This window comes from Dama dama, chromosome 33 (genome assembly GCF_033118175.1).
Source record: "Dama dama isolate Ldn47 chromosome 33, ASM3311817v1, whole genome shotgun sequence".
NCBI classification, from domain to species: domain Eukaryota; kingdom Metazoa; phylum Chordata; class Mammalia; order Artiodactyla; family Cervidae; genus Dama; species Dama dama.
In genome coordinates, this window is record NC_083713.1 from 40,618,665 (window position 1) to 40,639,468 (window position 20,804).

The 20,804-nt window shown below is 39.0% G+C and overlaps 1 protein-coding gene and 1 pseudogene across 4 annotated transcripts in view; both read right to left on the reverse strand.

Annotated features, from left to right (window-relative positions):
• Positions 1 to 20,804, reverse strand: part of UPP2 (uridine phosphorylase 2) — a 103,638-nt gene that overhangs the window by 16,039 nt on the left and 66,795 nt on the right. For all 4 annotated transcript variants that reach the window (XM_061135025.1, XM_061135026.1, XM_061135022.1 and 1 more), the window contains 5 exons: positions 19,810 to 19,927; positions 13,913 to 14,071; positions 10,871 to 10,985; positions 3,279 to 3,488; positions 963 to 1,109 (listed from right to left, as the gene is read on the reverse strand). In XM_061135025.1, the coding sequence (XP_060991008.1) occupies positions 963 to 1,109; positions 3,279 to 3,488; positions 10,871 to 10,985; positions 13,913 to 14,071; positions 19,810 to 19,927 (749 nt within the window). The remainder of the gene's footprint in view (positions 1 to 962; positions 1,110 to 3,278; positions 3,489 to 10,870; positions 10,986 to 13,912; positions 14,072 to 19,809; positions 19,928 to 20,804) is intronic.
• LOC133051187 (large ribosomal subunit protein eL21-like) lies at positions 5,028 to 5,509 on the reverse strand (annotated as a pseudogene).

Consider the following 20,804-nt stretch of genomic DNA (forward strand, 5'->3'; position numbering starts at 1 on the left):
AAAATCACAGTCCCAGGAAAAAAGGAAAAGTAGGGAGCCTATTCTAGTTGTAAAAATATAGAGATATAATAACCAAGCAACACAGCATATAAAGTTAATTCAATACTGGATTAAAGTACTCTTTAAAGATATTCTTAGGATAATCAGAAAATTTAAATATGGAATGGATATTAAATGATGTTATGAAATGATTTTTACTTTTCTTAGCTTTTCTTGTTTGATAATTGTATTATGGACATTAGGAGAACATCCTTATTCTTAGGAAATGATGCTGAGGTACAAAAATATCATGAGGCATGATATTTGTAATTTACTTATAATGATTTAGAAGAAGAAACCAAATAGATGGATATATATGTGTATATATATATATATATATATATATATATATGCATACACACATATATACATACACACACATACATATATATTTAGAGAGGATGCACAAACGTGAAAATACTAAAAACTTGAATTTTGCTAAAGGGTACCTAAGTATTATACTATTCTTTTAATTTTTCTGTATTCTTGATTTCTTTTCAAAATAAAAGAGTGGGGAAAGCAAAAATGCATGTAAATTAACTCTAAAAACACACTGCTCCACTGATATTTTGTCCTTTGATGGACTATTTTAGGGATATGTTATTTGTGTCATGTCTCAGTAAATTCAATTGTAGTAAAAAACAGCAGTCACTATTAGGATGAAGAAAACTGAACTTGCTGTCAAGTCTTGGCTACATAACCCACTATCTAGTGATCATGGGCAACTCACTTTTGACCCTTAAGGTTTAGTTTCCTCATTTGCAAAATAGGAATAATGTCCTGCCCACTCACACGATATTATGACATAATCATACTTTCAACCCAAATTAATATATAGCTGAATTCCTTTTTCTTCTCCCAAAGTGTGAAAATAACTTCATGAAAGAAGAGAACTTGACCCTAGGCATTCATGAAAGTCTTACCTTTTAGACCACAAAGTCTACACATGGCTGCAAACACTGTAGATTCCATTTCAATATTTCTGACGCCGGCATTATACGCTCTCTTCAAGTAATCTAACCCCTTTTCTCTGGAAAAAGAGCACAGTGCTCCATCTAGTCGACCCTGGCCTGCAAGAGAATGGAGAATGTTTAGTGACTTGATGTCCCACTACAGTTGCTATGGCATCCCTAAGAGGCTTGCTGTCAGACCAAGTGCTCTGTGGCTAAGTCTAACCTGTGGCCTGCACCCCAGATAAGGTAAATCTAGCCAGTAAATCTAGCCATCAGAATCATCCTACCAGAGGACATGAGGCAAGACTGTGCCTAGCTCAAGCATCTCACATAGAGTGGGGTCTCCACGGCACTGAGCTCCCCAACTCTGGGGCAAGTTACCACTGAGCGGCCTCAGCAGCCAGCACTGTGCCCAGGGATAGCAGGATCTGGAGGGTCACTGGAAGATCTGCCCTTTGAGGAAAATCTCAGGTTGCTCCTGTGACTGGCAGATGGCCCAGAAACAGTTGCTGCAGAAGAATAAAATGCTCCAAGCCCCAGTGATGATCCTAAGCTACTTGAGGATCAGGAGGGTGGTTTGGATATTGCAATTCCGTCTGACCATCATAACCATGGTAGCAGCCTACAGACTGTTGATTTGTCAACCCTGTTCCCTGCCACACACCCCAGGCTGCACGCTAGCCTTTTGTGATCACATTTTTCCCTTTTAGGATGCTCTCAGTGTTTATTTAGCACTTAATTCCACCTGCACCTACAAGTGGGGCCAGAAGGCGCTGGAGAAAAGGCAGATGCTATGACTCCTCCACTGCGCATGCGCTGGGAAGAGACGTCAGCGGGTCCTACCTCCGAGGGTGTCCTATTGAAGCAGGGAGGCCAGTATACACTGTTCTCCATATTGCACAATTCTTTTTTTGTCTCCCTTTCCTCTCCTTTCCCCCCTTTCCTTTATCTTTTATGCTGCTTCTACTGTCCCTTCTTCTCCTCCCGCACTCCTTGGAGCTGCCTGCTAACACCACTAATGAACCAGTCTAAACGCAGACGTCCCACAAGTCAAGCAGGTAATGTCAATGAGGTGCCTGGTGGGAAGGGAGCAGCCTCACCTCACCTTCAATGAATGCAGCCCCAGATGTGACTTGCCAGGGCGGCTGAGCATAAATTATTTTATATTTTTAATATTATGTTATTTCAAGAAGCCAAAAATCTGGGTTTTTCATATGAAAAATGAAATTTTTTTTCATTTTTCATATGAAATATCCAGAACATATAAATGTTGGCAAAATAATTCACACTTTAAAAATACTGTGCAGCCCAAAGAAACATTGACTCCTACATGTGCTCTTTGCAAGCTCTGGCTTAAACTCATTGGTGACCCTCCCAATGAAGGGGCCAGTGGGCTGAGATGGAGTCTTTACCCTATCAGACCCAAAGCAACTCCTATTTTATAACACGTATGTTGTGACAACACATTTACTAACCTGAAGTAACCAGTATAGATAATATAATGTATCTTCACACATAATTGCTTAGAATTCAATGTAGTACTTTGAGTTTGATCCAAAGGGAAAAGAAAAATAATTAAAAATGAAGTCATATGTGGTTTGATGAACATACTTAGACACAGCTGTACTACAAGATTTCTAGAATGTCCTCCAAGGAATGGTACCAACCCTGGTTAGATTCTTTCTTGTGGAATGAGCAGGGTCTGTTCTGGAATGATTTTTCTCCTGGCCCCCCACCCCTTGTAGCAAAAACTGCTAGTTGGAAGTCACCTTCAATTTGTTCCTAAATTTGATTTGAGGACCTTTTACTCATGGCTGAGAGAGAAGAGAACTGATCTGAGACTATTCCATCCCTTCAGGATTTCCTCCTCCAAATATTTCTCATGATTTCCTGGTTCCCACTCTTTTCTAGGTACCTGCTTCTTTTCAAGGTACTGGTGAATGTACCTCAAAATGGCAGAAGCAGAGAAGTGTATCCCCCTTCTCCAGTTTAAATTAAAGGTATAAACAGAGATAAGATTTTACTAACATCACTAATTGCATAGAGTATCCAATTTGTTCTTGGAGGATTAAACCCACTCTCAAAATAAATTCATTATGTGTATGTCTCTTCTGCTTATTATGTCCTTACATTTCTTTAGTAAGTTGAAAAGGCTGTTTCAGTGCCTCTTTAAATCCCCAACTATTAATTCTCTATGGTGAAGTTTTTAATATAAATTATAGGTTTGAATAACAAAGTATTGCTGGTAATTCTCTGCTGCTTTCACAGTTTAGAAATTCTTCTCACCTTCATAAAAATCATAGGTACACATCGTATGTCCAATGAGGGTTGGGAAGTTGGAAATTTCTTTGCTACAGTTGAATAGTTCCTCAGCCAGCTCTTTGTCAAGTTCGGTGCTTCTGGTGACAATGTTGTCCAAGATTACCTGTTCAAACCGGGGCTTAAAGAAGGAGTCTACAGCTTCATCTGTTATTACAACAGATCCCGGTGCAATCCCTGCAGTGTGGGAATAAATAGGTGGTTACAGAAGAATGTCACTTAGAGTTGACTTGTGACACATAGTATATAATCTCTTCTTCTAGCATTAATTAATGCTAGCTGCTAATGATTCTCTGGATTTTCAAGTTTTAAATTATTTTCTTTTCCAAATGCAATTAATAGTAACACTCCAAACAGGCATTTACATTTGCTGTCTTTCCAGATTCACATTTACAATGTGATGGGGTTTAGATTTCAAGATAAACATGACTCTTGGGCATGCAAATTAGTATTGGCCTTCGGGCTCAAATTTGAATAAATTAGGTCAGAAATAAACTAAGTGAGACTGCCAGCAAGTAGTCTTCATAAAGTGATGTGACTATTTGATATTTAATCTTCTCTGCAACTCTTTGATTACTATAATTTCTTTGCATCACTGTCCTCTCTTCCATTTGATCTTCATCACATCCATTCCCTCCTCCCCTCTCCCACCCCATGTATATTAGGCCTCTTGTCTGACCTTCCATTGCTACAAAGTCTGGTTTGCTCCTGGGACTCAGGAACTCAAGTCTCTGGGACTTGAGAAACCATTTTCTGCCAACTGTTATTCCCCTGGCCTGACGTGCTGTCTCATCCTCCCCCATGCACTTTCATCAGACTAACTCCAACCCCCGTTCTTCAAGTGTCAGTTTAAATCCCTTCCTTTAAAAGATCTGAATCCACAGTGGGGTGTGGGGTGGTCTAAAAGGTCACACAGATAGATTTTACATTCAATTTCCCCAGGAGGCTTTCCCTGGTGGCTCAGATGGTAAAGAATCCACCTACAATGCAGGACACCTAGGTTCGATCCCTGGGTTGGGAAGATCCCCTGGAGAAGGAAATGGCAAACCCACTCCAGTATTCTTGCCTGGGAAATCCCATGGACAGAGGAGCCTAGCAGTCTATAGCCCATGGGGTCACAGACAGTTGGACATAACTGAGCGACCAACACTTTCTTCACTAGATTCTCTCTGTCCTAAGATCCATTACACATTTTGTAATTCCTCATTTGTTTGTCTGTTGTCCTGATAAAACATAGGCTCTATAAAGGCAAGGGCAGTATTTGTCCTGTTTTCTCCTTGGTAGTATTATGCCTATCACATTATAGGTTTTGTTGTTATTCAGTCACTAAAAATCTCCAGCTCTTTGTAACCCCATGGACTGCAGCACACCAGGCTCCTCTGTCCTTCTCTATGTCCCAGAGTTTGCTCAAATTTATGTCCATTGAGTTGATGATGCTATCAAACCATCTCATCCTCTGCCACCCCCTTCTCCTTTTGGCTTCACTCTTTCTGAGCATCAGGGACTTTTCCAATGAGTCAACTCTTCAAATCAGGTGGCCAAAGTACTGGAGCTTCAGTTTCAGCAGCAGTCCTTTCAATGAATATTCAGAATTGATTTCCTTTGGTATTGACTGGTTTGATCTCCTTGCAGTTCAAGTGACTCTCAAGAGTCTTTTCCAGCACTACAATTTTTTTGTTTGTTTGTTTATAGTCCAGGTCTTTATTTTTACACCCATCAGGCCATGAATTCATAGAGAATGGGCTCCAACAGTTTGGGTTCCTTTCCATTGGTCCTCATGAAGTGTACTTCTCTGGGTAGAGCAGGCTGTCACTTCAGCTGAACCCAAGTACCTTTCTCTTTGGCGTCCTTCTTTTTCTGATCATTTTCCTTCACATATTTCAGGAAGCATCTCAGCTCTTAGTTTGCTTAATATGCTCTATATGCACATTAATTCTCTTGGCAAGAATCTTGCCCTTAACTTGTTTGTTTACAATGATGCCAACAGCATGCTGGGTAACACTGTAGACTTTCCCAGTTTTGCCATGGTAACATTTTTGGGACATTCCTTTTTCAACAATACCCATCCCCTTGATATCCACGATATCATCCTTCTTGTAGATTTCTATGTATGTGGCCAAAGGAACAACTCTGTGTTTTCTGAAAGGCCTAGGGAACATGTAGCGGGTGCCCCTCCTCTTTCCCTTTGTGTTGGTCATTTTGGTGAATTACTGGAAGGTGGCGGTTCTGGCCGAAAGGCCAGCACCACAATTTGAAAGCTTCAGTTTCGGCGCTTAACCTTCTTTATGGTCCAACTCTCACATCGATACATGACTACTGGAAAAGCATAGCTTTGACTATATGAAACTTTGTTGGCAAAATGATGTCTCTGCTTTTTAATATACTGTCTAGGTTTGTCACAGCTTTCTTTCCAAGGAGCAAACATCTTTTTATTTCATGGCTGCAGTCACTATCTGCAGTGATTTTGAAGCCCAAGAAAATAAAGTCTGACACTGTTTCCAGTTTTCCCCCTTCTTTTTGCCTTAAAGTGATGGGATCAGATGCCATGATCTTAATTTTTTGAATGTTGAGTTTCAGGCCAGCTTTTCCACTCTCTTCTTTCACCCTCATCAAGAGGCTCTTTAGTTCCTCTCCATTTTCTGCCTTTAGAGTGGTATCATCTACATATCTGAGGTTATTGATATTTCTCCTGGCAATCTTGATTATAGCTTGTGATTCCTCCAACCCACCATTTTGCATGATATACTCTGCGTAACAGTTAAATAAGCAAGGTGACAATATACAGCCTTGTCATACTGCTTTCATAATTTGGAACCAGTCTTTTGTTTCATGTCCAGTTCTAACTGTTGTTTCTTGACCCCCATATAGGTTTCTCAAGAGACAGATAAAGTGGTCTGGTACTCCTATCTCTTTAAGAGTTTTCCACAGTTTGGTGTGATCCACATAGTCAAAGGCTTTAGTGGAGTCAATAAAACAGAGGTAGATGTTTTTCTGGAACTACCTTGCTTTCTCCATGATCCAGTGAATGTTGGCAAGTTGATCTCTGATTCCTCTGCCTCTTCAAAACCCAGCTGGTAAACCTGGAAGTTCTCAGTTCACTACTGCTGAAACCTAGCTTGAAGGATTTGGAGTATAACCTTGCTAGCATGGGAAATGAGCTCAATCGTATGGTAGTTTGAATATTCTTTAGTATTGCTCTTCTTTCAAATTGGAAGGAAAACTGACATTTTCCAGTCCTGTGGCCACTGCTAAGTTTTCCAAATTTGCTGACATACTGAGTGTAGCACTTTAACAGCATCATCGTTTAGGATTTTTAATTAGCTCAGCAGGAATTCCGTCACCTCCACTAGCTTTGTTCATAGTGATGTTTCCTAAGGCCCATTTGACTTCACATTTCTAGATGTTCAGCTCTAGGTGAATAACCACATCATCATGATTATCTAGGTCATTAAGACCTTTTTTGTAAGTTCTTCTATATATTCTTGCCACTTCTTCTTAATCTCTTCTGCTTCTGTTAAATTCTTACCATTTCTGTCTTTTATCATAGTGGTTCAGTTGGTAAAGAATCTTCCTGCAATGCAGGAGACCCAGGTTCAATCCCTGGGTCAGGAAGATTCTCTGGAGAAGGGAATGACAACCCACTCCAGTATTCTTACCTGGAGAATTCCATGGACAGAGGAGCCTAGCAGACTGTAGTCCATGTGGTCACTAAGAGTCGGACATGACTGAGCGACTTTCACTTTCACTTTTCATCCTTGCATGAAATGTTCCCTTGATATCGCCAATTTTCTTGACAAGATCTCTAGTCTTTTCCATCCTATTGTTTTCCTCTGTTTCTTTGCATTGTTCATTTAAGAAGGCATTCTTACCTTTCCTCGCTGTTCTCTGGAACTCTGCATTCTGTCGGGTATATCTTTCCCTCTCTCCCTTGCCTTTTGCTTCTCTTTTTTTTCCTCAGCTATTTGCAAAGCCTTCTCAGACAACCACTTTACCTTCTTGCATTTCTTTCTCTTTAGGATGGTTTTGGTCACCACCTCCTGTACTGTGTTATAAACTTCCTTCCATAGTTCTTCAGGCATTCTATCTACCAGATCTAATACCTTGAATTTATTCATCATCTCCACTGTATAATCATAAGGGATTTGATTTAGGTCATACCTGAATGACCTAGCCGATCTCCCTACTTTTTTCTATTTAACCCTGCATTTTGCAATAAGGAACTGATGATCTGAGCCACAGTCAGCTCCAGGTCTTGTTTTTGCTAACTGTATAGAGCTTCTCCATCTTTGGCTGCAAAGAACATAATCAATCTGATTTCAGTATTGACCATCTCATGATGTCCATGTGTAGAGCTGTCTCTAGGGTTATTGGAAAAGGGTGTTTGCTGTGACCAGCATCTTCTTGTGAAAAAACTGAGCATTTACCCTGCTTCATTTTGTACTCCAAGACCAAACTTGCCTGTTATTCTGGGTATCTATTGACTTCTTACCTTTTCATTCCATTCCCCTATGATGAAAAAGGCATCTTTTTTGGTATTAGTTCTAGAAGGTCTTGTAGGTCTTCATAGTACCAATCAACTCCAGCTTCTTTGGCATCAGTGATTGGGGCATAGACTTGGATTACTGTGATATTGAATGGTTTGCCTAGAAATGAATCAAAATCATTCTGTCGTTTTTGAAGCTGCACACAGGTACTGCATTTTGGACTCTTTTATTGACTATGAGGGCTACTCTTTCTTTGAAGGGATTCTTGCACCCAGTAGTAGATAAAATGGTCACCTGAATTACATTTGCTCTTTCTGTTCCATTTTAATTCACTGATTCCTAAGATGTCGATGTTCAATCTTGCCATCTCCTGCTTGAACACCTCCAATTTACCTTGATTTTTAGACCTAAAATTCCAGGTTCCTATGCAATATTATTCTTCACAGCATGGAACTTCACTTTCACCACCAGACATATCCACAACTGGGTGTCATTTCCGCTTTGGCCCAGCCACCTAATTCTTTCTGGAACTATTAGTAGCTGCCCTCTTCTTCCCCAGTAGCATATTGGACACCTTCTGAACTGGAGGGCTCATCTTCTGGTGTCATATCTTTTTGCTTTTTCATACTGTTCACGGCATTCTCATAGCAAGAATACTGGAGTGGGTTGCCATTTCTTCCTCTAGTGGACCACATTTTGTCAGAACTCTTCACTATGACCTGTCCATCTTGGGCGGCCCTGCATGGAATGGCTTATAGCTTCATTGAGTTACACAAGCCCCTTTGCCACAACAAAGCTGTGATCCATGACACATTATAAGTACTCATTATAAGTTCACATTATAAGTAAAAATTCATTGAATGAGTGAAATGTTTCCATAGAGATGCCATAGACAGAGATCTGCAAACTACAACTTATGGGCCAGATCCAGTCCATCTTTGTAAATAGAGTTTTATTGAAACTCAGCCACATTCACTCATTTGCATATTTTTAATGATTGTTTCCACACTAATGGCAGAGTTCAGATGTTACAACAGAAACCATATGGCCTGCAAAGCCAAAAATATTTATTATGTGACTTAGTATAGAAAAAAATTACAAACCTCTACCACAGTGCATAGCCATATCCTTCTGGGTTCTTAATAAATTCCAACATGGGTCAGCATGTGGTTGATTTAGAAAAGCCAGGTAGAGACCCCAAAGTGGACTATGATAATAGAACTTTGGTAGGTCAGATACTTTTTAAATAAATCAAAAAAGTAGCTTCTTGAATTATTCACAATGTCCTAAAGACAAGAAAGTGACTGAGAAGGAAACTGAAAATGTGGACATCAATAATGAAGTTATTCACATGCCATCCTATTATTTAGATGCATTGAAACATTTATATCCCAGTTAAAGGCTAATGTACTATTTACTATTTATTCAAATACTTCATCATCATCAAGTTTTGTTGGCTCATCTAAAGAATGGAAACATAAGGGGGGAAGAAAACAAGTTGCACATTCTTCATCTCCAAATCAATGCTTCTTATGACAAAACAAACAAACACATCTTACCAATAAGTTAAGAATTCTTAAGGAGACCAACTTCAAAATGATAGATATCCACAATAGCACATTGCTTTAATTTCCCACAATTCATAGGCCTTCATTGTGCTGCAAGGGATGTATGTATCATGAAGCAAAACACCTAGAGTCCATGACCATAAGCTGGACAGTCAGTAGGTTACCTTGCCCACACTGGACACTTGCTAATATCGTAGGGAAACCTCAGCGGTCAGGATGGTACACTTCATGGGCACGGGCTGCACAGACAGATCCTTGTATCCCACAACTCAAGAATTCTGAGCACTTTTTATAACAACATTATCCATTTCATCCCCAAATGCCTCATTCCCTACTATTGCCTATTTGGCATAACATTAGCTAAACAACCATCCTGAAGGATGCCTGATCTAACAATGATTGCTAACATTCTCCTTCTCTTCTGAATGGACATCCATAGATGTCCTTTAATCCATCTGTGAGGGTCTTGGATGGACTTTATTCCTGTACCACAGCTATGGAAAGGACATGATTTTTTTTTAACATGTTTGTTTCCAGTGAAGCACGACTTAGCCACCTGTGTAATTCTAAGACCAAATTTTTTTAATAATTCCCAGTTTAAAAAAAAAAAATTCCCATTCAGTCCTGTCACTCTGTCAACCCAACATTTTCAGTTACAATGCCCTGCTGTTTGCATTTCTTGACATAGTAGAATCATCCTCTCACAAGATCTGCTCCTGAGGAAAAGGTTGAAAAAGAAGGTCTCCTCAGAACTTTACCTGAACCCAGGGTGGATATATAAACAAGGCTTCTGACCAGTTGCCTGGCCAGCCAAGGAATAAGGGAGGAGGGGTGGTGATGAGAAAAACTTTGGAAGCATCTGCCGACTCTTCCCTAACAGCCTAGCCTGATGTCTTCTGGTATGTCCATGTACAAAAGACCCAGACCAAGCCAAGTAAAGGGTAGTCACTGCCATGAGCTAAAAACAATGCTTTCCTGAGAACTATTGACATCTTCTTACTTAGCTGATAAACAAGGCAAGTCTTAGTGATTTTTTTTTTCACTTGAAAGCAGTTATTTCTGTCACTTATAAAATTTTTAAGTTTCAAAATGTATGCTAATCCTTGAAACTTACTCTTATTCTCAAAGCAAATTTCCTAGCAATTGTTTCACTCTTCCCTTTAAGAACACCTAAGCCTATCTGGGCAATGGGCAGTGTGATGTCTCACTCCAGGGTTCCATGCAGGTAAAAAGAGAAAGATTATACATACACCCATATATGGGTGTATATATATATGTGTGTGTGTGTGTATATATATACACACACACACACATATTTCTTTAAATTCCTTTAGTTTTCTCTAAGTTTAAATTTCCAAATTGTCTCAAGCTCAGCCTCCTGACACTTTTCAGCCCATCTGGGTTTCAGCGGGGCTCTGAGTATGTTGGTATGCTTTGGCAGCTAGCTACCCTGTATGGAACCACTACTTGGATTTATTAGTATAGTATAGAAATCAGTTTATCTCACCTATTCCCCCTGATGTACCGATTCTGATAATGGTAACGTCAGAGCACCGGGCATGGTATAGTAATTTAATGAGTTCATGAAGCATAATAGAAATGGAGGGGACGCCCATGCCATGCTGTGGAGAGAAAAGGGAAAGTCATTATACATCTCACAGACTGATACACGCACAGGACATATTTTCTTCCTTCATTACAAGTTAACAGCCCGCAGATAAATTTACATAATCATTATGACTTTGCCAAAGCTGAGAAAAACGTAAGTCAGCTCTAACTGACGCCCACATGACATGCTGATAGATGGGTCCATCTGTGATGATCAAAGAGAGGCATCTCCCTGCCAGTTAAACTGAGTTCAGCCCTCATTGTCAAGAGCAGAAGGTGGGGACAGCATGGTGTACTGGTGTGTCAGGGCAGTGCCATTTCTGGGCTTTTCACAGTGAGTCTTTGAAAAAGAGCTTTTTGCAAGATTGACTTGATTTCGAGGAAATATAGATTTGGCTGCCACGTATTTAGTCCTTTTCCACCATAGTAAATGAAAGAGTAAATCCATTTCATTGCTCCATGTATCCATGTTCATTTGCTATTACTCTGTGTGAGCTTTGAAAGGTACAAAGTTAGAGATGTGGGTTATACCTACACCTAAAAATTGGAGCATATACTAAGTGTGTGCATGCCTGCTAAGTCACTTCAGTTGTGTCCGACTCTTTGCAACCCTATGAACTATAGCCCATGAGGCTCCTCTGTCCTTGGGATTCTCCAGCAAAGAATACTGGAGTGGGTTCCCATACCCTCCTCCAGGGATCTTCCACACCCACGTCTCTTATTTCTCCTGCATTGGCAGGTGGGTTCTTTACCACTAACGCCACCTGGGAAGCCCATACTAAATGTGTAGGTGAGACTAAGTTGTTGATTAAATTGCTATAGATCATGATTGCAACCCTGTCTTCCTCAGCATTTGGAAGAGTAGAATCATTGTCATAGAATAAAGATCAACACAGGTTAGAGGACTTGGCCATTCTTGGCATTTACAATATGTTCTAATAATGTTCCAGAAATATCCTCCATGCTGGAATTTGTGGTAGATGGAGCTAAGTTTAGAATCAGTTTCTATTTCATTTCTAACATAATGCAAGAGAGTCAAATGTGGTCTTCAGTATTCTACTCAGGCACAAAGATGTGTGTGCACAAAAGCACCAGGGGCATCTTGGCAGTTAGATGATGGCTTCCACTAGTTCTTCATTAACAAATCTGGAAAACCACTCAGCCATGGGCACAATATTTTCACTTGAGTTCCCTTTTTTTCACCATCAAGAATATTAAACTATGGAAACTTTGAACCTCTGGACTTCCTATTTTTGGTTGCCATGGAACATGTTCTGACTTCCAAATCCATCGTAAGTCTCCTGGAGGCATGAATCAAACCTATATTAATTGTATGTCCAAGATTAACAAGTCTGGGCTCTGCCACTAATGAGTAAACTCTCTAAATCTCATTTCCTCAATTATAAATGAAGAGAATGAACCATTATTTGATCTATTAGTTTCCTCCTAAATCAGATACTTGATAAGTTTATGATTATCACTTTATATACGGCATGGTGATAAAGTGACAAATGGGCTTGTGTATTTCTACTGAACTCTCTGTCTCTCTCTTTCACACACACACACACACACACACACACACACACACACACACACACACACACCTCAGCAGCTTTTGGAGAGGAAGAATTTTCAAAGAAGGGATCTCAACTAGAAATCCTCTTTCTGCCTACTGAGGCTCATTTCCAATTGGCTGACCTCTTCGGGCATGATGCATATTTCAGTTCTTTTTCTGACAGGTCAACAGTATCAGTCACTGCTGTTTTTATATCTGAAGTTTTACTACTTGTTTATGATAGTTTCTCATTTTTATAAATTTTACCTTTTTGTCCTTCCCCATTTATTGTGCAAAAAAGGACAAAGAGTTGTAGTCTAAAAGTCAAACAAAAGTTAGTAAGACAAAATATGCCAAGATCAGGGGGTATTCAGTTTTTCCTAATATAGATATTCTATAACTGTTAGATAAACAAATACATGAATGAATGGTTTCTCCCATTTGAGTCCAAAGCAGGTTTTATGTGTTTTGACTCAGAGGAGAGATCAACTTGGCTGTTCCACTAGTGTTGCATAGTTTTCCCTTCTTCAGTCCAGGCTTGCAGCCATGATCATCCATTCTTCCATCTCCAGAGTGACTGAGGAAAAGTAGTTATCCCCTAGTGCAGGAGTCATGTATAATGCAGCTCCTTAGAATTGTCACACCCTGTTGTAGATTCTTTGCTTGTCATCTGACATGGTTAACTGTCTCCTTATGGGGGCTTCAGTGGCTAGATATGTACAGCCTCAGAGCTGTTGTTTCAGATAACAGCCCTGTGGCAGAGAGACCCACTTGGAAGGCAAGCTGGGTGCACATGCATTTACACTTGGCTAAGTGTATGCCACCCTGGGTCCAAGAGGGAAAGAGGCTTTGTGTTCCCTAAGATTGCAAGTCATTCCACTTTCATATTGTCTCAGGACACCGTGTGTCCAGAACTGTTAGCATGTTCTAAATACAGGAGAGCAATTTACAAGATCTCCATAGAAATGCATTAGCAGCTTTTCAGCAAGCTTAGTATAGTGTTAAATGGCACCACTTTGGTAATCCTGAAAATTAGACCCTGTGTACTAAAAGCCAAACATTCCCAAAGCTGGATAAGACACAGAGGAGAAAAATTTCTGGTGGCTTATTAATCAGTTACAAACTAAAGAGAGGAAGTATGCTTTGAAGCCTTTTCCCCCTAACTTGCATAGCTGAGTCGTAACTAATAAAGTATACCAAAGTGGCACGGAATGTTATTTTCTGCCCTTAGGACTTTTTCCAACTATGAATGTCACACCTGGACACTTACTTTAACTGTGTTAAAATGCAAAGAAGAAGAGGAAAAGGAATTCCTATATTTGGAAGGTCCCACTTTCTTTTGCTCGCTTGTGATGACTACGTGACATGCAGCTATTGAGTACTTACACTGATGGAGAGGACGGGGCCAATTTTGTACATACAATATCTGTCTGTCCCAGCACAGATATCCTTGATGTCCTCTTCACCATCCTCCAATCTGAGCTCCTTGTGCATAAACAGTGCAAATGCTTTCATTCTGTTGGGGCTCCCACCAACACAGACAAACTGTTAATAAAAATAAACAATTACCCGCCTTAGTACCTGAGATAAAAGGCAAGGGTCATCTTTCAACTTTAATGTTGTTATTTTGTTTTTCAGTTATATACTTCAGGATATATGTAGACCTTCTGGGTTAATGTTCATGAGTTAAATAATTGCCATCATTAACTGGGAAATCAGGCAACCGGAAAAAAAGTTTGATGTACTTAATTAGTAAAGAAAAAGATAATCACAAAATCAAAATAAGTGTTGATTTTGTTCAGGTGGGTATTTTTGTCACAGTGAACATCTACCAGCATTTTAAGTTCATATGGGTAGCCTGTTGTTGGGCATTAGTGGGCTACAGGCTTAACATGGCAATTCTGAGGACATGGAATGTAAGTAATGTAAGAGTAACCATAAGAGAATAACGAGTTTAGATATGTTTTCTGATTCCACCCTCCAAATCATATGTTTTTATTGTGAAATACACGATGTTAACATGAAACTTAAAAGGAAGCACAAGACTTTCCAACTTTTCATTCAGAAGAAATCCTCATGGAACAAGCCTTATCATTGTAGACTAAAAATCGCAGTATGGTATTTCATCACTTCCAATGATTTGGTTTCATTTTTGTCTTATTCATTCACATTTTAACATCTTTGAAGTTACAATATGTGTTGCAGTCAAGAGTGTCAAATCTAATAAAGTACAGTAATAAAATTGTCTGGTAATTGCTTGTGCAATAGCCTGTTAGGGGTACATCAGCCCCAGGGCTGGGAGAGGTGGATGCCAGAGACAGGATGGGCATGACCTAAGTGTAGTGTGGATGAGCAGCCAGCTTTGTGGGGACCAGTGCTCAGCAGTGGGATGATGAGTGGCAGCAGGTATCAGAGACCCAGTGAAGCATAGTCCACAGAAAGGTACCAGGTGCAAAGTCATTCTGGAATCTGAACTGAGTGGCAAAGTGTACAGAATCTGAAGAAGCCCCAAGTCAGAGAGATATGGAAACATAGTGGTTAAAGGACTGCCCTTTGAAGTTAGAGAAGCCTGGTTTTGTACCCCAATTCTGTCTCTGATTAAGAAGAAGCTTGTTCAGTGTTATACATGTAATCTCTATGTGCCTCAGATCATCATCACCAAAACAGGAAAAAAAATATAGTCCCTTTCGAGGATTTTGTTGAGTGTGATAGAGGACAAAGCCAGGCACTTTTTGAGTGGTCAACAAATGGTAACTTCCATCTTTCATATTATAGAGCAATTTCCTAGCCCTGCTTTTAGCTTGCTTATTTGTTTCTGTATATGCATAATTTTTGCAAATAAAGCTGGTTCAAATCCAGCAAGGAAAAGGCAGCTGGTGCTGCCTGACTGATGCAGGCAGTGTTGGGCAGAGCTTCAGAAAGATTGTCGATGAGGTCTCTCACAGGCATAAAGAGTATCTGCCGAAGGAGATACCTAACTGAGGTTGTAGAGTCAGGTGCCCAATTCACAATCGATTTACTGTGAGTGACGGGTGGTCTCACTACACGATGCATTCCGTTTCCATTTAGCAATAATTCCTGTGCCACCTCATTCTCTATTATGGTGTGTAATTACCCTTTTATCCAGGCCCTCTGCTTCTCTCCTACCCTCATTATTGTCTTTTCTGTGCCTTCTTACAAGGCTCTCGGTTGGGGCCTAAAGTTGGTATGAACTGTAATGAAAGGTATTCGTCAAGCCTGAGTAGCAAAGAGGATAAGACCATGGTCTAAGGTGAGTTTTTGAATTATTATTGATTATTCATGAAATTTTCCCCTTGTGGGTATGGATAGTTAAGGCTTGGCTCAAGATCTAAGTACAAGGAGGTCATTTTTGTTGTTGTTTCCTTTTTACAAAATACAGTAGTTTGAAAATAACCTCATTGTGTGGTACCATAAATGTAAATTACAGCTATTCAGATTGACCATAAAACCAAAACAGATGTTGGAATAGCTTGCGGTTTGAATTCTTCTTTGAACGTAGATATTGCTGTAATCAATGGGAATTTCTGAATGTTTCTGGAGACATAAAGATGATAAGTATAGACAAAAGCATTTTTGTTCTTAAAGAGTTATTTCTAAATCAGACTTACTAAATATCACCTCTGGACATAATTTTCAGTCTGGTTGCTTTGATGAGAAGTAAAAAGCAACTGAAGACCACCAACCAACATTAACCTTAAGCAACAATTTCTGTGATTTATGCTCTCCTCAATTATGATTTGTCCTAGTTCTATCAAAGGAGATAAAAACGAGTTGGGAAGGAGTCTGAAGCATTGCAAAACTATGTTAAGGACTTGGCCTAATGACTGCCAGAGTGAACTCACTTTCAAATATGCCTACTGTTTTGAAAGACTTAGCTTTGCCATGTTGTATTAATCTAGTCCTATTTCAGTATATATATTTCATATGTTAATAAAGAAGTAAAAAGACTTAAAATACACATTACATAGTGGTATAATGCTTTTCCATATTACTTGAAATTTCTAGGGAGAGAATGGAGGGCACCAGTTAGTGATTTTATAAAGGATATATTTGGAGGCTGAATTTGAGCAGATAGCTTCTAAAGATCCCCCATTATATTTTTCAAATGATTGATTGAGTCAAGTCAGTACGACAGAAGACATTAGCTGTTCACCAAAGCTATTTCCCCTTCTTTCTGGGTACACTACTAAATGTAACTTTCTGGCCTTCTCTTCAATTAGATGAGGCCGTACACCTGAGTTCCAGCTGCTAGAATGTGAACAGAAGTGATGAGTGTCACTTCCAGTTCTCACCCAGAGAAATCTCCCATTAATGATCCTATAGATTGCCTTCCATGTGTCTGCTGAATGGGTGTTAACACCCAGGCACTCCTTGCAAGGCACCCCTTGAAGATGACAGAGCAACAAGATGAAAGAAGTCTGGACCCTTAATCACCAGTTGGAGGAAAGCCACCCATTGACCAGGGGTACCCACTTGGTACTCAGTGTGGATGAGAAACAAACTTACATTGTGTTAGGCCACCGATAGTTTGAAGTAGCAGCTAACAAAGCCCTAATTTAAGTACGGCAAGTAAGAAAATGAAGAAAATAGAGATCATTTCAATGATTCAAAATTTTAAGTTTAAAAATTTTACACACTCAAAGTTCTTCTTTCCTTTGAACACAGTGGTATTAATAATGATCATCTCTGTGAAATAAGGCTAAGTTTACAGGTACTGATGGGTTATGTCCTCTCTTCTTACCTAGGATTGCTATCTTGGAATTTAAGTGAGTCAAGTAATTGAACCTAGCATGTTCTCGATCAAAGATAAGAATGTAACTGGAAGGAGGCAAGTTTCTGAGAAGAGCCTTAATAAATATGTCAGACTTTACCTGCTGCCCCTAAAGAATAAACAGCCAGTTCAGATTATTTGGAATTACATACTTGTTCCCCAATCTACACACACATACACACACACACACACACACACGTTTGCCTCCTAGCCATCCAAATGGCCCAATCAATAGAGTTGTTCTCTGGTAGAAATGTGTTCTAAACCAGAGCATGTCATTTTATCCAAAAGAGAATCTACTGAAGTAGTCCAGAACCAGGTGGGTTATGAATTTTTAAGATTGGATAGTGGTTATAATAAAGTATAAGAATGAGTGCTGATAAAAATCCAACCTGGTAGAAGAGAGAGAGATACCTAGATATGTAAATAATAGATCATGTTCTGTCTCAAAAACATGTCTTTTTAATTAGATGTGCACCTTAGTTTATTAATTACGATGGATCATTTAATTAATCAGAGTTATCCTCATATAAGGGTCCTGGAAAAATTGTGAGGCATGAACCTCAAACCTAACATCTGAATTCAGATAAAGTCTGGTTAATGAGTATCACAGACGGCCTTGATCAATTTCTCTTGGAGCATAAATATCGGAAACAGCAGTAGGAAGAGAGGTTACATTGAAAAGATGAAGCAAAAGATTGAGGGATGCCATGAAAGGGCAAGGAGTCACTGATTGCAGGGGAGTAAGGACACAGGCAGGTCACATCAGATCAGCTCCTATTGTGCCATAGGAGCAATGGGAGGGGAGGAAGCAATTTAACACCTACTGTTAATGAGCATCATAGATTGATTTCTTCACCCCCCTCTTCCCGCTTTCCTTCCTTCTCCTCCTTCTTCATGTACCTACCATCGTCCTCCTCTTCCTCCCCTTTCTCCAGTGTCCCCTGCCAATTAATGGACTGTTCTCAGTTACGATGACTCAAAGAGCCCACGTAGTGCAGTAGGCAAGAATCCTGGGAACTGGGCAAGCCCTGGCTCTGCCCCTGTATGGTGTAACTTGTTAACCACCTTTGACCACCCTGAGCTCAATTTCCTTGTTTTATGGAGGAAATGAATATCTGCTATACCCACCTAAAAGAGGGAATGTGAAGATTTAGATAGTGGATGTGCGAATTTTTATTTTTGTTTTTATAATTGCTAAAGGAGTGAATAAAAGTCAGCTGAAAACTGCACAGTTCTCTAGTAGTGGGACTGTGATTCAGTGTAGGCCTTTTAGAGCACAAAAAAATTTTTTTAGGTTCATATATGAAATAGATAATGAATGAGAGCCTAGTATACAGTTCAGGGAACTCTACACAATGCTCTGGGGTGACCTAAATGGGAAGGAAATCCAAAAATGAGGGGATGTATATATATATATGTATATATATAGACTTATAATTCACTTTGCTATACAGCAAAAACTAACACAAAGTTGTAAAGCAACTATACTCCAATAAAAATTAATTTAAAAATAAGTTTATTCCCTTTGACTACTTCTGTAAATTATCTTAAAGAAATAGACTTATATGTGAAAAAATTTTAGGTAGAAAAATATCAATTTGAGTGCTGTTTATAATGGAAAATACTTCAACATGAAAGCCAACTTTAGACTATATAATGTATGGCATAGGCACTTGGCATCCATAAAAACTGTGTTTCAAAGAGAATATTGAAATATGGGGAAATATTAATGACATCAAGTTAAATGAAAAACACAAGATATAAAGTTATGTAATTCCAACTATTTTAAAATCTATTAAAAAGCTTTAAAAGAAAAGAAAATAAGTTGATGGCATCTATGTCTAGATGGTAGGAGTTTTTCTTAGGTGTGTTTTTTAAAGTCATTATTCTTTTTTATATTTTTCCAATTTTAAATAATGAACATGAGCCACTTTTATAATTAACATATACATTTAAGATAAAATAAATAATACAGACATAATTTTCCTAGTAACATTCCATAAACAATTTTTTCTCATAATATTGTCTTATGAAATAACAAAAATCTTAATAATATGAAATATTAAATAATTGTTTTCAGGAAGTGGTAGATCCTATTGTTAGTTCTGTTGAGTTATTTCATGGTTTGATAAAATGAAGATTAGTGAGGTTCATCTATAAATAAAGATGTTAAACAGTGAACTGAACCATAATGAATTCTGAACACCCAGCAGGATTGTCAATAAAGTCAGATTTATCTCTAGGGGCCAGAGAAGTCAAATAACAATGTTTGCATTAGATTTAGTTTGGGAACCTGTCTTGTTGAGGTGGAAATGATTGTTTATGACATACACAATCTAAATTGTTTCAGAGAATAAGCATGACTTTGGTTCCTATTGGACCTCTGACATTTCTCTAGTCAAAAGAGTAATGTTTATGTTAGGAAAATAAGGAGAAATATCACCAGAGGAAATTAAATTGTTTTCCCTAAAGTTAGAAATACTTTTACCTTTACATCCCCAAACATTTCTGGTAGGTTGTGTGTTTTTGTTCCTAAATCCAAGTGATAGAGAACATCTTCATCCATAGAGTCCAGGTAAGGATTTTTAACATGAACAAAACTTTTTCTGAAAAAAAAAAAAAAAAAAAGTACAAAGAAGATGTAAAGGAATCTGGAGAGATACCACACAAAAGAGAAATATCATTCTACATCTATGATAACCACAAGCCCAAATATTGGACACAAACCTTCATTTAGGATTAATTGATTTGTAAGGAAGAAATACAGTATAATGAATAAAAATGACAAAGATTTGGTGTGCATTTACTGTGTGCCAGGCATAGCATTAGGCATGAAAATTCCACAATGTCATAAAAACTGCATATAATAAACATATTACTTCATTTAATCCTATAATCATTCTAGGTAACAAACACTAATAATTCAATTTGTAAGAAGCCAAAGCTTACAAAAGTTGAGAAACTTGTGCAAGATTATATAACCAGGAAATTGCAGAACCGTCATTTCTGCACAGGCAGGCTTTTGCTCCCATGGCTATCCTTCCATACGCTCTGCTGAGGGAATCTTATCACTGCTGTCTTTTCATCTCTGCATATTTCTTTGTCTCCTCAACTTTCCATGGGGTTTTGTGTATGTCTGTGTCTGAGTGTATGTGTACATGTAATCTGTGAGTCCAATGGTGTCTCTCAGCCCCATAGACCAGTGTTTCTCAAAGTTCAACAAGCATAAGAATCACTGGACACTTTATGGCTTCTCTTCTAGAGATTTTGATTCAGCAGGTTGGGGGTGTGTGTGTGTGTCAGACTTTGCCTTTTAAACAAGCTGCTCATTGGTGTGGTGTTGCTGGCCCAAGGATCACACTCAGAGTAGCACTGCCATTGAGGATTCCATCAACCATGCTGAATACACCACGTCCTCTCCACGCCAGTGGCCACTACCCCGGCTTAGACCTCCATCACAGCAGTGCAGCCTGAACCACCGGT